Raw genomic sequence first — 20,418 nt, forward strand, 5'->3', positions numbered from 1 at the left:
TACTATTTTCAAGTGCAAGACACTGCAGTGAATGATTTCCCTGGAAGTCCTACAAAATATCTCAACACATGCAAATACAAACTTAGCCCATTCATATTTCAGCTAATAGGAAAACACAAGAGGTTCATCTGGTGACTCCTGCTGCAGGAGGTGCCAGGGAGAGTCCTTTATCTAAAAACCAACACTAAAAGTAAACCTCATATCCGGCAACGTTCGCCTCTTAAAAGCCACTCACTCACACAAAACTACCATCTACTTAGGCTCCAGACTCCCGTTTGAAACCACTGTCTCTATAACACCACCTAACACACTCCCCCAAAGCACCCTGCCTGGTTAAGAGAGCATCTTGTGCCACAGTAAACAGGAATCCTCTGGCAAAATCACCACTAAAAGCTCTAACGTTCTGCAACATAATGTGCAGGATTAATGAGGTATAAAATAACAGTAAACCAGATGTGATCTGAGTGGATGGGATATTTTTTTTTTCCCCTCTAAGCTTTTGACTGTTTTTGCTTGTTGGATTGAATGTTGAGGATCAAAATTAAATCAGTTGGCCTTTGTTTCAATTGTTTTGTGACAACTTGTGATGGACTGAAATCATATCGCATTGCAATGCTGAAATTTGAAATTAATAAAAAGGAAGAAAAATGAGAGGATTTACTGAAAATTATTTATTTCAGTCTGAAAACATGACATTGCAAAACACAAAAAAAAAAGTTTTTAAAAAGCACTACACAGAGGGAAAGAAAATCTGCTACTCTTTGCTTTTATCCACATGAATAACTCGCAATCCTCAGATTCAATGAAACACCAACCACCTCCATTTAAGAATTCAAATGGCACTGACGTATCCAATCATGACCTGTCGGAGTGAAACCTGCTCAAACGTCACAAACAATGAGCGCCCGGTCACAAGATTAGAAATTGCACTCTTAAAACTAAACACGTAGAAGAAAAAGTTACAACTCAATTTTGTTCACTGGTCAAAAATCGGTAGAAACGGTTGGTCCTTGGTTTGTGGGTGCGGTTTGCAAGTGTGTGTTTAGTCAGAGTCTTCCTCCGAGCTGGCAGGTGTGGATGCGGCTTCTTCCTCCTCTTCATCAGAGTCCTGCTTAAAAGGCAAAAAACATCAAAAAAAGAAAAACGGTTTGTCTCATCATATGACACAAAGATAATGTTATATTTTAAATTTTAGGATCGGCTTGTGGCTGCCATCATCATCATCATCATCATCATCATCATCATCAATAAGAGAGCAAAGCTGTTCTTAACCTGTATTTCACCCACTGCACACAAAAGACAAGTTTTTTCATTTATCGTTGTTTATATATGTTGTTTCACAACTTATTTGTGTGACAGAATATTAAAAAATATATAAAAGAAAGCATAGGTTCCTTCACAGATTGGGCAAAACTGCAGTTATCAACTGTTATTTGTGTTTCTATGCTCAGTGTCAGTTCTCACAGTGGGCATGTGTCAACAGGAAAATGCCTCAGTCATTTACCACCAAATTCAATGTTTCCCCCCTCTTTCTTTTTAAATAGAGCTCAATATAAAATACATTTCTGTGTCAAATGCCAACACTGCAAGAAAGGGAACGACACAAGTACATTTTTAATCACTGAAAATGAATCATTTACATCGTTGCTGCCCCCCCCATCATCATGGCCGTACCTTCTTCCTCTTGGACTTGCTCTTGTGGTCGGAGTCTGAGGAATCCTCGCTGGTCTCGATGAACTCCTTGCTCTTGAAGCTGTCATTGCCTCGATCCTTCTCCTTGTCTCCACCGGCAGACTTCCTCTTCTTCTCGTCTTTTTTGCCTCCAGATTTTCTACTCTCCCTAACGGGTGAAAGGAAGAGCAAAGATATAATAGATATATATATATATATATATATATATTTTTTTTTTTTTTTTTCAAAAAAGGTCCTAATGAGATATTTTATATAAAAAAATAAAGAAAAGTTCCTGAGTACAAGAGACTCACTTCTTGGAAGGGGTTGAGGTTGAACCTCCACCGCTCTCTTTGTACTCTTTCTTTGCTTTTTCATACTGCCTCTTTGCCTCCCCGGCTTTTGTTTCCCACTCCTGAAGAAAACGAAAGCATGAGAGTTTGTGTCTAGGTTTACTGAAACACCACTCTAGAAATACAACCACTTCTACTTTACTTCTAAGGTTAAAGTACTGCAGGTTTTCACATTTTTTGACAGTGTTCAGCCTCTCACCTCTTTCTCATCTTTGGTCAGCTGCCTCCACATCTCTCCGGCCTTCTTGGAGATCTCGGTGATGGAGATGCCGGGATTCTCTGACTTGATTCTTTCTCTGCTGGCGTTGAGCCAAAGCATGTAGGCACTCATCGGCCTCTTGGGCCCACCGGTATCTTTATGCTTCTTCTAATAGATTAAAAAAAGAAATTCAGTTAGTAAATCTTTGTGCAGGTTTATACACAGTAGATGTTAAATAATGCTAGTCAAACAATTTGATTATAATTTTACCGTTGGTGATTGGATCACAACTGAAGATGCGTTTTGATGAATCTCAAATGTTTTGCATCCTTAAACTACTATTCAACCAGACAGTTACTTTATTAAAAGGAGCCGTCTGTAAGAAATGTCCAAAACTGGTACTGCAGCCACTTTCAAAATATTGTTGAGCGGCGTGTACCCTCCCCCTCCTCCCCCCGACCAGAGGTTGCCAGGTAGGCTGCAGAATGCAGCAGGAACGTAGGCTGCCATGGCTGCGATAATTAGAGCCGAGCTGGCAACCCGGATGCAGAAACAATACTGACTTGGTGATTGGGAGATAGGTGGAGGGTGGAGCTTCAGAAACAATACTGACTTGGTGATTGGGAGATAGGTGGAGGGTGGAGCTTCAGAAACAATACTGACTTGGTGATTGGGAGATAGGTGGAGGGTGGAGCTTCAGGCCAAAACAAAAAATGACAACATAAACATCAGTTGAGGGCTGCAACTCCTCTTTTTAAACTGGAATATCCTGGCTTGAGTGCTGTTGTCAGTGACATAAGTATTTGAAATGAACATGATTCTTAAATGTCTGTTGACATATCGGGGTCATTTTATGATTCGTTTTATTATTGCTCTTACATACAGCTCCTTTAACTAATCCAATCAGGCAGATCAACAACAAAACAGATAAGTGTCTCTAATATAAAAAATGCATCCATTATTTTTTTTTAGGCGTAGCCTGACTTCCTCCCACAACCATCTCTTGGTCATGCTGAAGGTTTAACACATCTGGGGCCTCATGTACAAAGAGTGCGGTGCACTAAAATGTGCGTACGTCACTTTCTACTCTCACGGTCTGATGATTGATAAAGTTTGATTCAAAAAGTGATTTGAACGTGGAAAGTTGCGGTCTTTCACGCACACTTCAAGGCTGGCGTACGCACTTTCCTGAAGTTTTGTCTGTTGGCGACACTAACTGGTGATGCAGTGAAGTCCAGAATATGAGGAAACATGACGTTAACAATAAGTTCACGACCACATGAAGGACACGACAGTCCACATAAGTTACACACCGGTGGAACAATCTCACAATCAACCACATGGTCTGAACATGCAACTTAAAGGAGCTTGAGGCTCCTTTTAAGAAATTAGACTCTCTAGCGCCACCCTTCACCACGACGGCCGTTGGGGGTACTGCAGCCAACAGTGAAGCCGGCACGGGAGAACGGGGAGAACGCGCATGCAGCGTCATGTGACGTCACATCCGCAGGACAGCGCAGGAAATTCAGGACCGAATTGCAGCACATTTTGCAGCACACAGCCTGTTCAAAGCAACGGAGAGATACACTAGAGGACTCATTCTTTTGGGTTTGGAACGCTTCATCTGACATTATTACTAGAAAACTTAAAATGTATATGGATTTTTTTCATAAATCCTGCCACAATCCGGCCTCAAGCTCCTTTAAGGAAGGAGCCCAACAATGTAACCCGCAAATCCCAACGGCAGCCTTGGCTCCGTTAGAGGAACCTGCTGATGCAGGATCAGTAGCGAGTCTTCAGACACCACACTGATCTGCTGGTCCAGGACTAAGACTGGACCATCAGCTGGTTTAGGTACCAAGAGGATCCTTCTGGATCTCTGCCCTGAACTGGACCAGCTGCTCCGGTTCAGACCGACATGATGCTTTCAGGTCGGACATCTCTCAGTCACCATGACGACCGTATGGGACGACTACTCGAGATAAAAGCCAGATCCTTAAAACATCCTATAACTGTGTCTGAACAGACAAACATTAAAACGCAATTTGTAGCGAAGAACTGGTTCAGTAAAGTAAAGTTGTCTTTTTAAAATAAAACTAACATGTCACTAAAAGGTTGGTTGGTACGAACTGATGTGAGTCAGCAATGAATGAATAAAGTTTTTATTGAATGTTTAGGCTACTCTCAGATTCTTACACCGAGTCGGCTGCAGGTGCTGCAGAAAGTGTTTCTCTGGAAAGTGTTAGACCGGTCTCTCTTCCTTGTGACGGAGGCCGGACCGAGACCAGTCTCTCCTCCTGCGCCTGCAACACTACGAGTTACAGCGACTTTGTTCTTTATTTCTCACATTTGCACCTCGATAATCCTTTTGGCACAACTTGCCTTTATTTCTGCAGCGGAGGAATCAGAGCGTGATGCTTCATGTTTTAAGTATAAATTCATGTTGTTCACATTGTTATACTTATCCACAATGTGTAAGACTCAATACACGTGAACATTGAGCTTAATCAGTTCGGGACAATAAAGTGGAACGAGGAGCCGTTTTTTGTCCCACCAACTTAAGTTCTGGTGTCGGTTCTTAAAATACAAACAAGAACAAGAGCGTAATGATGATGACAAACCCTTACGATCATAAGACCACAATTTTTCACGGAACGCAACACAAAGAACAATATTACCCATAATAAAATGCGGTCAAGACAACTACAGCACGTTACTGTTCTCTTTTACAGCTTAAAACGAAAGAAATGCCCCAAATAAATTATGTTTCCAGCCTCAACTTTGGACAGGAGTGTCTCCAGCTCACAGCCGATGTTTTTTTCAATTTGTTCTACTTGTTTTTGCAAGTTCTTTGTTAGGATGACCGGTTTTTAATGGATATTTATCCTCATTATCATATTCAAAGTTCAAGTTCATGTTCAAAGAGACGTGCATGGATTTGGGCGTACGCAGTTTTGAACATCTGAATTCTTTTTTGCGTACGCAAGAATTCCACGCACGGATTCACGTTGAAATCCACGCACTCTTTGTACACGAGGCCCCTGGTCTGGACGAAAACAGCTCAGGTGTTTCCTTCTAATTTACTTCAATTAGCAGGTTTTCTCACACTTTTATCCTCATCTCATGTATCACTGAATAAGTCATAATAGCGTTGGAGCTGCAGAGTTAAAAAAAAAAAAAAAAAAAATTAGCAGGCAACTTATACTGTGATGTTTGGGTTGTTGAACACTTAATTTTGTTCCTGGACTCCACAGATGCAGGACTTTTCACATCAGCACTGAGGGGCATCTCAGAATTTAAAAACATCTACATTTATAGTTACAGTCTGGTTTACATCCGTCTGCCAGACCGCTTTCACGTTCTACTTCGTCTTTTCTCCAGCTGGACTCTCACCTCTTTGCGTGGCTTCCTTTCTTTTTTCTCCTTCACCACTTTGACTTTTTTGGCTTTTTTCTTCTTGGCGCTTTCATCATCGCTATCCCCTTCCTCATCACTGCTGTCGCTTGCAGAGGCGTTGCTGTCGTACCTGATTGAGAGAAGGAATATGGAAAGTTATGTTGAGCCAGTCAGATACAATGGTTCGAACCGTGTATAGTAGTTAAACAGCCAAAGCCAGGAGGGCCACTCACTCCTCTGCGATCTCTTCATCTTCCTCGCCAGGGTTGAAAGACTCATCTGAGAAGACAGAAGGAAAATAATAATTCTCTTTCAATTTTGGTGATCTTTTCAGTATGCTCCGTATCTTTGTTGTGCTTTAACCATTACTTACCGCTTCCGCCATCTGACTCGTCGCTGTCGTTGCCCTCTTCCCTGATCTTGCCCTCAGCCTTCATCCTCTCCAGGTAGGCGTCATGCTGGTCCTCATCAGAGTCGCTGTACTCATTGATGTTACCCTTCATGCCCTGGAAGTAAACTGCACAGTCAACATAACCCCTCCACAAAAAACACCTTCATAATTAAGACGTTACCCGGCTGCAATGGTTTAACCACACCACACTGTAGTAAATAAAGATCGTTAACTGTTATAACTTCACAAAGTTCACAAGTTTTAAAAATTAAATTTCCTTTAAAAAGGAGGTATAAAAAAAAAGGGGCAGAGTCTTTTTGCCAAGTAAGTTAAAAATAACTATTCAATAAACAGCTCTCCTTTTCGCATCTTTAAGGAAGTCAGTTACTCGAACATAAAGGCTTTTGAATAGACAGGTTTTCCTTTTTGCCATTTCACTCACAACACGTGGGAGTTTGTCAGAGACACTCACAGAAGCCTCTTTGCTCACTTCATTACACAGAAAACGGGCAAAAAAAACAGACCAAAAAGTCAACTGCAGCCAAATGTTTCAACAAAAGAAAGTATTATGTTAAATTTGATCATTATAATCAACAAAGTTGTAACAGGCGATTCATGACATGTTCCAGTAGTGATCCCAACCTGGGCTGTTAAGAGGCAAAGTAAATACAAGACAAAAACATGTAAATATATATCATTAAAGTTCCCGACAGGACCAGGACTTCAATTTGGCTGTCATTTCTATTTTTCAGTTTGAAATGTGCAAATCCATAATCAGCAGAGGTTGACACTTTCTCTCCTGTTTTCACATTTTCTTCAGATGTCTAATTTCTACTTTGTTTGGGGTGACTTTATAGATGTATACACTTGAGGCCTCTAGTCTTTGACTCTACAAGTAGACTGTAGTACCCACAACTGTATCAGTTTGCAATAAAATATTATGCACAACATGTTCAGTGGTTAAATTAATTAGTTATTACTTGAGCTTATTTTCAGGTTTCAATGAGGAATCCTGTCCTGTGTGCTCATTTCCATAGAGCTCAACATACTGGTCAATTAATGCTAAAAGACTCTGCGGCTTGAGACCGACTGCATTATCGGCATGGAGACCACAGTCAAACTATTTTCTTCTGCTGCCATTACATCTTTCCCATGCATCAATGTCCATGTCTGCCAGTGGACAGAAACCACAAGGCAGGGATGCTGCCATTTAAAAATGCCCGCAGGAAATGGAGCGCAGGTCCATCCAGGTCTGACCCCATCACCATGGCCACAGCAAGCAAAATTAAGCAGATCCTCGTCTGCTGTCGGAGCTGCCGGGTGCCTGAATGTCATCAGTACATTACGGGTAGTGCAATCAACGCTTTAAGCAGTGGCCATGACGACAACCGTTTCAAACGTTACAGAACACCAAAAGCCCCTCATTAGTCAGCACGATGCAAACACACACACACACACACACACACACACACACAGTTATCACACTCCTGCACCCCATTTGTCCCATGATTAGTCATAAATCAGTCAATATTTATCTGGTTCGGCACCAAACCCACTGGCAACATGAAACCAAACTCTTGATTATCACACACAATCTGGACATCCACCAGTAGCACACCATGCAGTCAGAAATCACTCCACACAAGCCAAATCAAGTGCCTAATCCACACTTGACGCCCCAGAACATACCCACCTTCTTCTACAGCGGCACAAGAACAGACACATAGGAGAAGGGCAACAAGCATGAATAACTGGGATGAAAGTCAGAAAGTAAATGTGTAATGTTTGACTTACAGAGATGTTTATTGGTTTGTGTATTACCTCTTTAAAGCCTCTGTTCTTGATGTTGAGCTTCTTAGCGTTTACAAAGTCAAACAGTTTGCCATACTCTTCTCTAGAAGGAAGAGAGATGATGCAGGTTGATTTGTCTTTGCACAAAAATCAGACAGTAAAATACGAATCAATAGTAAAAGTGTGAAATTTCTCAAGCAGATGACGACTTAGTGCTTAATGGTATTATGTCACATCAGGAGAAATAAGATTGACAACCACACTACCAGAGTAGTAAAAGAAAAACAAGGCACAGATTCATCCTCGTCTGATGAAGTTGCTACAAAACAACAGAAACTTAATTTAAAAAATGAGGTTCACTTGTGATCCTTCCTGTGCGATCAAAACCATAACGACGACCCACTAAAAAAACAAAACAAAAATACTGAGGAGTGACTAGGGCTGTGCAATTAATCGATTTTAAATCTAAATCGGATTTATTAATCAAGACGATGTTAAAAAAAGGAAAATCGGAAAAATCGATTTTCCTTTTTTGCAGCTGGCTGCATGCGTCTAGTCATCTTTGTTTGGTCAAGAAAATTGTAAATGTTGTCACTTTACTGAACTCAAGGAGGATTTACAGTATCTTTCAATTGCACTTCATTCCCAATAGGGAAATTTGTTTGCTATTTTTCTTTAAAAATAAAGATAAAATATTTGAAACAATTTATTCCATTGTCTTTTGTAGTTTTACCAAAAAAATCAAAATCGAAAATCGGGTTTTCAGAGAAAAAAAATCGGGATTTTATTTTTGTCCAAAATCGCCCAGCCCTAGGAGTGACTGAGGAGTGTGTGCCAGGTGTCCTCACCTCTCGATGCTGCTGAAGGTGTACTGGTTTCCTTGCTTGGTCTCAATCTCAAAGTCAAAGGAGCGTGTTGTGGTAGTGCCTCTGGCAAAATTAACACAGGAGATCTCCTCAAAGCGGAGGTGAACAGGGGGCTTGTGGACATAGATGAAGCCCCTTTCGAGGGGATAAAGGAGGCCCGAAGATGCCTTGTAGGAGCAGGTGATGCACTGGGCTCCAGAGTGGCTGAGGAAGAGAGGAGGCCAAAAGGAGGGGTAGGTTTTACCAGATGTTCTTACTTATAAAGGTTAAATGTTTGATCTGGGTGTACAAGATGCCTACCCTTGGAAATTTCCTGGTACAGTGATCTTGCGGTTTACCAAGGCCTTCATCACCCTGCTGACCATCTCATAGAGAGACCCTGACATGTTTTTACTGAGTTTTCCCTCAAAACGACGTTCCACATCCTCCCTGTGAAAGAAAAGACACAACACCTGTCAGGGATTTAGGAACTGTAATGCAAAAACGCAGCTGCTGATGCGTGAGCTTTATTAACTCATGAAAATGAGTCTTTGAGACCTTTGGTTCCCCCTTCTGGAGATCTGCTTTACAACATAATTGCATAACTGAGCCATTACTTTACAAAAGCAACACGCTACAGGGCCCACAAAAAGCTAGGCATCCTTTATAGCCACATACTCGCTCATGTTGAGTGTGAGGTTAATGTCCTCTTCTTTGGAGAAAAGGAGAATGAGAAAGTGATAACGCGTCTGACCCTGCTTGATGGGAGGATCCAGACTGATCTGCAATGAGAACAAGCAGAGAATGAAGGTGAAACAAGGAGGAAACAAAACAAGCTGCAAGATTAAATATGAAAATTTAAAAGCCACAAAACACACAGACTTACCACAAAGAACATCTGCCTCTGATCTTTGTGTGGAAGCAGGAAAAGACGGAGGACGGTTGTGTAGGGAATCTTGTAGTCAAAGGTTTTACCATGCAGGTGCAGGAATGTCGGGTATATACGAATGTCGTATCTGAAAGAAGTAGTAACGAGAGACATGAGGGGTAGGACATACGGCCCAAACAGAAAAGTAATTTCTAGTGCGAAGGACAGGCTGTTTGTTTTTTTAAATATGTTCAATATACAGTCTCAGCTTGTATATAAAAACAGCCTCATGGAAAAACAAAAGATGTTTAAATCTAATTAATGTAATGTTTGGAAGAGACAAACAACAGTTAAATGGTAAATTAAATGCAACAGAAACAGTTTCAGTAAATAAGTGATGACGTACAGAAGTCATGATTTCAGTGAGATGTTTCTTTGTTCCGCTAAGCTCTCCGTCATCACAAGTTTATTTATTCACTATTTTTCACTTGATTCAGTTGCATGTTTCTCTGCAGCTCTGGCTGGACACTTGGTGTCATTAACTGTTTATATAAACCCAAGTTTAGCAAACTTTCTGAAACAAGACTTTTTTGTATGGAAAAATCTGATGATCACATAAAAAAAAAGTTCTTCTGGGAAAAAATAAATAAATAAATAACATTTTCCTTGTTACAAACGTCAGAGCCTTCAATTAACTGTTTAGTTTATAAACTAAGGTGAAGGAGGGACGTGACGTTAGTATCCAATAGTGGTGACGTGACTGAAGAAATGGTCAAATGTTTCACAGGAAACATTAATAAATAAAGTAAGTTGGCCCTCGACAGTCAGTGCGTCCTAAGCTACACTGTGCATGACTCTGAAAGACTGCGGTGATCTTGGCCAAATACAATTCTACATACCTATTTGTCTTCTCACACACATTTACTCATATAAGGCAAAAATAATATCTAAAGCATTTCCCTATCGCTCAAATTTTTCTAATGAAAAGACCTCTTTAATTTTTTTGTTTAGTTAACTGTGCAATGACAAAAAAGAGGGTACTACTGAGCTTTAAAAAAAAACTGAACAAAATTATGAGGAAATCAATTTGATTGGATAAATGACTAAGCGCTGAAGTGTTTTGGTTTTGTTTTGTTTGTAGGTCAGTGGGATGACATAAGAAAGGAAACGTGTGGATAACTATGTTTAAACGGCGGTCTTCTACCTTCCTCTGGGCGTAAGACACTGAAGCTCCTTGAAGATGCACACAGCGTCTCCTGTGGCTTGGATCACATCGGCCTTAGATAAGACATTCGCGGCAAACGCCTAAAACAGTGAGGGAGAAAAATAAAAACTTATGAATGAAACCATTGACACAAAATAGTATGATACTTCATTAAGAAGGGGAAAAAAAAATCCCTGGGGAAGTAGATCATCCTTGCTCACCTCCACGGGGTCTTGTCGGTCATCAGCCGTGGCAGGTGGGACGTAGAATCGGACCTCCATAAGGGAGACCTCTGTGTCGTCGTTCTGGTGAAACTCCAGGGTGACTTCATTCTTGCCCGTGGCACACTGGGAAACATTGGACAGGGGAATCTCGAATGCCGTATTGTCGTTGACATCAAACGATAACAGTGGCCCTGGGATGGCAGGAGATGGAGAAAAAAGGGCATCGCCAATCAGTGGGACATTTACTTCTGTTCTTTGTATAAAAAGTAGTCTTTTGACAAGTAAAAAAAAAAATATATATATATATATACACTTTTTTTACCTGAGAATTTGGCTGTTCCCCAGTTCCAGCCCTTCACGCACGCATCCTTCTCCGTTACCTCTACCTTGTAGTTGGCCTTGAAAAACTCTGAAATCTTTTCAAAGTCCTGGTGGGTGAAGGCAGCAGAGGGGGAAATAGGTGAGGAAGCATGAGTGAAGTCACACAAACAGGTCGACGGGAGAGGAAACGATGAAAACAAGAGGGAGAGAAGGTCTCCAAAATTGCAAGCCAGTAAAAGCACTGGGTCTGGATGGTTCAAAGCCTATAAAAATACCACCTAGACAGAGACGGGAATAATTAATCACAATGCAATTGTAACTGTGCCGCTTGGGAACACAGGAGGTGAATGTAATCCATCCGCCTTTTCTGTCCTCCGCCCTCCACACCAGCACTGACAATCAGCCTGTTTATTTATCCTTCAGTCCTCCTTACAACTGCAAAGGACTCGTGCACAGAAAAAAGCCCATGGTCAACGGTACACGCGTACACGCACACACGCACGCACACACACAGTCCCAGCAGTAGAAACATGTGGAAGTGATTGTGGTGTGAGTGTGTGCAGGGCAGAATGAGACTCTGTGGGAAAGCAAATTTACGCACCTGGATATCTGCCTGTCCATAAGGTTATTAGAGCCAATTAGAGGCCAGAAAGTCTGTGTGTGTGTGTGTGTGTGTGTGTGTGTGTGTGTGTGTGTGTGTGTGTGTGTGTGTGTGTGTGTGTGTGTGTGTGTGTGTGTGTGTGTGTGTGTGTGTGTGTGTGTGTGTGCTCAAGTTCATCAGGATGTTTGTTGACCTGGATTAGGGAACTGTTTAGATAAGAGCATGTGTGAGCGATGCATAAATGCACAAACCCAGAGTCTGTGCAATTTGTTGGAACTTATCTAACAATAATAATAATAATAATAATATAAAATTCATATCCACCACAGACGCATGAACACACACACACACTCTCCTGCAGAATGACTGTCTTTTAAAATGCATTTCAACCTATGAGAAAACTTTTTTTTTTTTAATTCTTCCTTTGGTTACTGGTCACATGATCAACATCAGCTATAATATCGGGTCAATTTCATATTTTGCTCATATGACATGCGTTTTTATATTAAATGCACAGCCAATTTAATTTGTTGACTTTAATTGCTGGGATGAATATTAAATTATTTCAATAACCCCCTTTACTTCTTTCAAAGCCGCTGTCACACCTTGATAATTTAGTCAGCGTATACAGACAGCACGTTGGGCGAATACGCTGGCAAGAGTGAAAAATGCTGTGCATGCACATCATTTCCTGATGTATGCCAGTGGAACAACTCATACGTTCTGCATACTCGGGCCATAGGATATGCGATAGTTGACACATAGGTTACTTGTAAGCTACTCATAAGTTGAAAAATGTTGAGTAAATGTCTAGCGTACTCAGAACTTATTTCTAATCTGAATAACATGCTTTGGACTTATGTGCAACTTATATTGAATTTATCTCAAGTTCTCACACAAGGGCGTATTGGTCGTAGTTTAGGAGAATTTGTATATAAAAACATGCTTCACAGTAGGAATCCATCAGTGCCCAACTCAAGACTCCATTAGGCCATTTCCGCTAATAACTACTCGGCTCCGTCTCCGTGAAGGCCCGAACCACATTGAGGTGGTACTGAACTGCAATATAAAACAACTGAGACCGAGGCGAGTAGAGTTGAGGCAAGTCGAAATCTGTATAATGGAAACGGGGCTTTTGGTGAGTGGATCTCCATCCAAGAGATGGAGGATATGGCAAATGTGAGATGAGAATACGTACGAGCTGTCCTCCAACATCAGCATGACTTCATCAGTTTGATGCTGTACTAGTTACATGCCAATAATGTCAGGAGAAGAGGTGAACGCAGGAGAAGGAACTGGGTGAGACCATGGATCAGTAGATGACGGCAGTTTGGCATGTATGACCAGCTTATGGTGGAACGCCGTTGGGTGAGAGGAGGTGGATACCATTGACGCAGCTACTCATGCCACTGACAAAGGCGAGAGGGGATGGAACCGGCATCATCTCCATCAGAGCGTGAGGCTAATGATGGATACTCCTCACATCCACACACGCCCATCACCAGGAGACTTCTTGGTAGTGTTCTTCAGTGTATTTGGCATGAGGGGGATGTTGATACTAGTCATGCACCGAAATGAAAATTTGTGGCCGAAACCGAAACAATAATAAACACTTGGCCGAATAATACCAAACAATGGTTCATCGCAGTTTTTCATTTATTTTGCCAATTTTTTCACCATTGCATAAATCAAATAAATGTGCAGTGAAATACCCGCCAGTCACAATTTATCTTACTGTACTTATTTTATTTTTTCTCATAATCTTTTTTCATTTTCTCCCGTTCAAATCCAGTTAATCGGGTTGCGTCGGGGCGGTGCTGATCTCCACAATTTGAAGCCTTGTATAATAATTGTACAAATCTGGGTTATTTTCTTGGAGGATCCCGTCATATCAGACAGTGAGGGTTCGCCACCGCATCGGTTGTACTTTTCTCTGCTGTGCGTCCCGTTACCGTCTCCATCACCAAGCAGCTTTCCCAAATCCAACTCAGCCTGGATCATTTCTCGTGTCCTCTGCTTTTTCCCAACATCCAAGTAATGATCTGACATGCTGATATGTTTGCTGCATTTAACACCGCACATTCCTCACTCCACGCTGTTCGCTGTTTGATTGCGTCATCACACGCCGTTATATATTATTTATTAAAATAAAGTTTTTTTCCCCACTTATTCCACCGAACAAGCAAGTGTTTTTTTGCTATTTTTTCGGCCGAACAATTTCGGTTACCAAACATTCGGTGCATCACTAGTTGATACTGTGACTTCTGCGATGTCTAGTGTGCAGGTTTGAGTGGCAGCCTTTTCATAGGCTTCAACAGGTGAACGTTGCGATACGCTGCCGCGCACGATTCATTATTTATACTTTGTAGATTTGTTGGTATAATTCATCTATGTAACTGAAATGTTCCACACAACTTCCTAATAGAGTGTGTATACGTCATATGTCCAAATTGTAATGAATAGACCGTGTATACACACACAATTGTAGAAAAACAGACAAAACAGATCAATAATGACTATTGATGTACACTGGAAAAATCGTCAGGGTGTGACATGACCTTAAAAGCTCAAATCTGGTGAGAAAACATAGAACTGGAGCAGTATATATATTTATGTGTAATTATGATGACTGGTGACACATGACTTGTTACAGCACAGGTGTCAAACTGAATCCCAGAAGGGCCGGTGTCCTGCATGTTTTAGATGTTTCCCTGCTTTAACACACCTGATTCTAATTAATCATCGTCACCAGCTTGTCATCAAAGTCTGGATAGTTCTGTTGATGACACAGTCACTTGTATCATGGTGCAATGAAGCAGGGAAACATCTAAAACCTGCAGGGTGGCTTTAAAAGACTATAAAGCCACTCTGATGAGTCTTAAATTATACTTTCAACTAACAGTAATTTCCTCCATCATGATCATCTTTATTGTCATTTTAATAGTTACAACAAAATTATGCGAGGCTTCTCCCCGAGAAAAGCAAAAAATCAAAAACTACAGACTTCAATAAAGGTTCTTATTTGAACAATGTGCAAACAGAGCAAATCATTGTTTGGACTGTAAACAAACAATACTCATACAAATTTTGGTTGTGTCTTGATTTTGAAAAAAATTCAACAAATCTATAAATTCATCTGTAAAGCATCAAATACTCTTATTTGGGGGAGAAACACCATGTCATGTTTTTCTTTCCTTCCTCACAAAAAAAGAAAAATTTAAATTTCATAACTTCAACAAATGTTCTAAAACATGAATTTCTGATCCCGTTTAATCCAACAATCCTGATCAGATTTGGGGAACTCCACAGCTGGACACTCGAAGTCAAAGCTGCTCAGAGACTCGATAACCAGCTGTGAAGGTAAGACGTAAACACAGTGGGCAGCTGCAAACATTCAACTCAACAGAATGTCAGCAGTTGCGTTTTAAACTAGCTACAGCGTAAACATACAACCACAATACTAAAACCACCGGCCTAATATAGTGTAGTTTCCCTTGTGACACCAAAACTGCTTTCCACATGTGACGCATGGACGCCCGGTGAGAGGAGGGCATCCGGCACAGAAAGGCACGAGAGGGGACGTGTTGGGATCTGTAGACTGTGGGTCCAGCACATCTCACAAATGCTAGTTCAGAATGGGATGTGGGGTTTCCAGGGTCTGGATCACCATCCTGGGGTGGCTGTCCTCACTTTTTCTTATAGAGTACTTGATAAACAAGTCTTCCAAACAAACCACTGAAGTCGCCATCAACGCCTGACAGTGGTTTAAATGTCGAGGCTGCTTGTTGTTTAAGAGGCAGAGGTAACCTACATGCCTTTCCACATGCTTTTTCTCCTGATGACAACTGCAGGTCAGCTATATAACAGACTCTCTGGCAGAGATTCATCGTCTTGTTCAAGGACACCTCATAGGTACAGATGAATCAAAGTGTCTGCTATGTACTCCAGCAGCTAACCTCCAGCCAATTCTCGATTACCGACACTAAGTGAGGGATAATAAACAATGACATCAGAGCCTGTGCTCCAGGAGGAGGGAATCCATCTCCCCCCCAAGAAAAAATATGCTGATTAACCCCGGGAGACGGCCACAGACTCCAGGTCATACCCACTCGTCCATCCCCGTACTGCACTTAGGGGGATGACATTCTCCATACACCCAGAGCACCAGGGGAAAGAACTGCTTTTTAGAGAAAAGAAAACCTGATAAACATAGCCACATCTTTTTTTTCTTTTTTCTAACTTGTCTGTTTTCTGAGCCAAATTGTTTCAGTGGATTGATATAAACACTGAGTCACAAGAGCCGATGATTACAGTGTTTATGAAACACACATGCTTGCGCTGGTTTCCCTCATTAATCCCATTAGTAGTTTTGAGAAGAAGAGTGGACTCATTCACATTATCTTGACAGAAACCCCCACGCACACTCACGCACACTGGAGTAGTGGCATTTTTGTAAGATGGTAAGTGTTTTACTGTGGAAATGTCAGGCAAGGAATGGAAACTGTTTATCAGCGCACCCTTTGCTTGCGTTAGGCTACCCCTCATAAACACAGCACTGACCAAAACCAGCAGTGTGCGTCAGGCTAAAATATTCCACGGTTCTCCTCTGAGGAGGGTAATAATTACTTCACAGAAAGACAGAGATAAGACGTAAAGTCTAGAAACAAAAAAAAAAAAAGCTCAGACGATCCAGTCTGGTCTGAACAGCTAAAGATGTAAAACCACTGCCTCATGAGACACACAATTACAAAAATGATCTATGATGAAGCTGGAAGGTATGTCAAGAACTCACTGTGTCCCTGAAGCCATCGTATTTGTAGACGTGTCCTGAGCTGGTGCTGAGTTTGATGCCGTGACCTAAACACACTCGCCTCCACTGCGCGTGGTTGAGCTCACCAGCGGGGATGCTGTCCACCTTCCCCGTCTTGCTGCTTTTGTAAACAACATTCTGCTTGCTGAACCGCAGCCGCCCGTCATTCTGAGGTAACAACGAAAAGATGCGTCAAAATCCTCCGACTTACTGCCGTAACGGCTGCCTTGTTCATGGAAAAGTGGAAAAGAGATTAGCAACGCAATAATAACTTCAATCAATTCTTTTGAGATTGTTGTTGGATGAAAGGCCACATACTCATCATTTACAAAAACTTGTGAGCATGTTCAGATTGTGCTCGTCTACAGTAAATGAAATACATTTGGGTTTTAACTGCAAGTTAAGCAAAATAAATAACACCCAATAAGGAAAAAGTGTGACGGGTTATGTGCTTGAAGTCTCTCTCACTATTGCTGCTGCTGATGATTTTCCTTTTTAGTTTTCTACAATACAGTTTTCTCCACAGCTGAAAAATATAAGTTAATGCTTACATCAAACACAAAAGGTGTAAAGTCACAACTCAGGTCTCACTTAATTACTTATTATACAAACACGTGTTCAGTTGTAGGTTCAAAAAGAGACATAGTTTGCCAATCACACCCATATATTCTGGCTATGCCCTAAGTTAAGTGTATTCTGGAGAGAGGTATTTGATGCCCTCAAAGAGGTTTTTCAACAGGATATCCCATAGGACCCTACAGTGGCACTGCTGGGAGTAATACCCAAAAGCCTGGACGGGAGGGCCAAGAAATACCTTTTAAATATATTATTTACTGCAGCCTTGAAGTGTATAACCATTAGATGGCTGAAACCAGACCCCCCCCCCACATACAATATATGGATCCAAAAAGTATGGGATCTCTATCAAATGGAGCAAATCACCTACTCATTAAGGCTCCAAAAATCTACCTTTATTAAGCGGTGGAGCCCTGTAATGGCTTTATTAATACAATGAGGTCTATTACCCAATGTTGCTCGGCCCTCCTGCCTAATTCTTACTGTATTCCCTCTGTACACAGATTTGCCAATAGCCATTTTTTCCTAGAGTAAATATGGTGCCTGCTTTCTATACACACCGTTGTGCCTTGGAGTGGACAATTATTATTATTGATTTTACTATTTTTTCTTTTTTTTTTTTAATTTATGGGTTTGTTATTATATACGTATATTTTGGAGTGAATAATTATGTTGTTGTTCTTCTCTTGTATAATGTGTACAGATGTTGTATGCAGCTGAAAAAAGGGAAAAGAAAGAAGAAAATGTATGTGGTGTATTGTTGTTGAAACTAAACAAAAATTAAGTTCCAAAAAAAAAAAAAAAAGAGACATAGTTCATTAGTGTGAAGGTAATTTATCCACTATCCTGGCACATCCCGGTACCCGACATCTTAAATCACAAAAATTATTTCTGGCCAGTCTCAGAAAAGCTTGATTAGTTTCTTCTCAAAAGGATGAGGGTACCGACCCAGGAGCCTTTGACCTCCTGGTAGATCTCGTTGAACTCCAGCGTGTCTCCCATGTCGCCTAAAGACAAGACAGACCAAACTGTATCATCAACACAATCATGTTTCACTGATCTTTAAGGCACGACATGCTGTTACTGAAATACTGAGTCATACTGCAGAAACACAACACAAACTGAAAAAATACTGCTCTTCATGATATAAAACAATTTCCAACTCTAGAGTTTAAGTTTGTGAGTTAACAGAACACAAATGTTGTTAAATGACAGCAGTGAAAACGGGACATCAAAAGTTTTGTGAATGTTTCAAGTCTTTCTGTACTTATGACATAAATCTGGAAATTAAACCCGGGTTTTCATAATTTCTCAATATGGTCAATAAATAACACCCATGCTCCGCAACTCACAATAGCTAGGCTAACTTTAAGTGCAAGGTGTAGGCTTGTTTTGCCTCACACGGGTGGGCGGAAGCGGCACTTTTCCCGAGTAGAAAATAACACACGTTGCAGCACCGCCCCACGTAGACACGCCGGACATTAAATCAAGCGCACCACAAGACCTAGGCCGGCATTAATAAAGCAAGTGATGTTTAGAATCGATTTAAAAAGCAAAATTGATTCACATAAAACATATATGCGCATTCTGCATCTGTCGTTTAGAAACACAAAAAGACTAGGTCCTAATAACATTAGAAAGCACAATTCCAACCTTACTATCAATGTGATGTGCAGCTTCGCCTATTTCCCGCGTGTAGCATCGGGCGCTAGCCTACGTCACCGGAAACTATAACGTGTGTTGTATCTACTTCCGGTTACTGGAAAAATAAATCCCTTTTTACCATCAACTTGTCTAGTGGAAAGTAGACACATACAATATGAATTGTAGCAAAACACCAGTCCCTGTGTGAAATGAACAACAGAGCTTCTCGTCTTGATTACAATTTGATGTTTTCAAACGGAGTCTGCGCAGAGCAGACTGGCCTGCAGTGACCACAAACCACCGCTTGGGGGCGCCAAACACAACTAATGGCAAGATGCGCACCTAAACCTGGAACAAAATAGTACATCTAAATAGCAAACGCAGGCTGTAACAACACACCTCATATTTGTCCAACGTATTAACTAATAGTTACGCTTTAATTTTATATGACGCAGAACAAATATGGTGGTGTAATAAAGCTCTGCATATAATTAAACTGGTGTGAACCGGTAGTATTTGTCTAGATTCCTCTATTCTAATATTATTATTTGATTAACAGGATTAATGTATTAAATTGTAACACAACCACAGGCTAAGATTTAAATTGACCAAACGATATGGAGTCTGTTCAAAACAGGCCCTTAAGGCCTGTCTTAAATCAGCAGGTACAGCCTTTACTGTGTCAGGTGAGATCTTTGGTTGTGTTACTGGATACTCTCAAACAAATTTTCCAGTCACAGAAGCGCAGTTTTATATGGACTGGAAGTTCTGGGCTTTACCCTTTTATCCCACGTTAATCCAACCTTGAGTATCTGCTGTCAGTCCGCATAACAGGCGTCTTTATTCAAACCGATAAACCCCTCAACCTAACGGATTTGGATATCCGCTCGGTTAATTGAGGCCCGTGATCCTCGGGGGAAATCTCCCTCTTTCCTTTGGGACAAATACATTTTCGGTAGAGATGCTTGCCTCAAATTGAACGAGTGACCGCAGAAGATGAGAGGAGAAGAAGGAGAAGAATCGATAATCTCGCCATCTATAAAAACTAAAACACGGGGAGTGAGAGAGAAGTGGGGGAAAAAATCTCAGAAGTAAAGACTTTTCTCTACTTCTCTTTAAGAAACCCACTGAGAATTGCAATCAGCTGCATTTAATTAATTGATTAGCCTAAACATTGGTCTCTACATTTTAGATCTTTGACTCAAAGTAGCCTAGAAACTCCATACGCATATTTGATCTAAGTCATTTTTTTAAAGTAGTTTTTTGTTCAATTTCCATACATGGATAATTTCGATCTGTACGTTTTAAATTATTTTCTGACTGTCTTTGTGCGTAAAGATCGCGTAAAGACAGATAAGTTAAAAGTAATTGCGCATTATGAATTGAATTAATTTATTTAAATGTTTAGCTTTTGTCAAAAATGGTATTAGAATTAAAAGTGTTGGTGGTATTAACAAAAATAAATTCTCTATCTCTCTCTCTCTCTCTCCTTTTTATTTTATTTTTTTAAACAAAAAGTCAGCG

The 20,418-nt window shown here is 40.8% G+C and overlaps 1 protein-coding gene across 3 annotated transcripts; it reads right to left on the reverse strand.

The window, feature by feature from the left end:
• Positions 1-653: 653 nt before the first annotated feature.
• ssrp1a (structure specific recognition protein 1a) lies at positions 654-18,979 on the reverse strand. 3 transcript variants are annotated; one of them, XM_061725492.1, is made up of 18 exons: positions 18,909-18,979; positions 18,199-18,257; positions 16,657-16,842; positions 11,265-11,370; positions 10,940-11,133; positions 10,719-10,819; positions 9,533-9,662; positions 9,325-9,428; positions 8,968-9,096; positions 8,650-8,871; positions 7,832-7,904; positions 5,993-6,125; positions 5,853-5,898; positions 5,617-5,749; positions 2,224-2,391; positions 1,986-2,086; positions 1,675-1,840; positions 654-1,111 (listed from the first exon to the last, which is right to left on the reverse strand). In XM_061725492.1, the coding sequence occupies exons 2-18, from the start codon at positions 18,250-18,252 to the stop codon at positions 1,043-1,045; spliced, it is 2,115 nt and encodes a 704-aa protein (XP_061581476.1). In that variant the 5' UTR covers positions 18,253-18,257; positions 18,909-18,979; the 3' UTR covers positions 654-1,042. The 3 variants fall into 3 exon arrangements, with proteins under 3 accessions (XP_061581476.1, XP_061581475.1, XP_061581477.1); XM_061725491.1 differs by having other exon boundaries at positions 18,904-18,969; XM_061725493.1 differs by having other exon boundaries at positions 655-1,108; positions 18,904-18,969.
• Positions 18,980-20,418: the final 1,439 nt, after the last annotated feature.

Source organism: Cololabis saira, chromosome 7, assembly GCF_033807715.1.
Source record: "Cololabis saira isolate AMF1-May2022 chromosome 7, fColSai1.1, whole genome shotgun sequence".
Lineage (NCBI taxonomy): Eukaryota > Metazoa > Chordata > Actinopteri > Beloniformes > Belonidae > Cololabis > Cololabis saira.

What these genes read in the sequence shown, in the direction of transcription:
- ssrp1a (XM_061725492.1), bottom strand. Translation starts at nt 18,252, where the DNA reads ATGGGAGACACGCTGGAGTTCAACGAGATCTACCAGGAGGTCAAAGGC. An exon ending in ACCGACAAGACCCCGTGGAG is followed by an intron (nt 10,820 to 10,939) that starts GTGAGCAAGGAT and finishes TCACTGTTTTAG; the next exon opens with GCGTTTGCCGCGAATGTCTT. An exon ending in AGAACAGAGGCTTTAAAGAG is followed by an intron (nt 6,126 to 7,831) that starts GTAATACACAAA and finishes GTTTACTTCCAG; the next exon opens with GGCATGAAGGGTAACATCAA.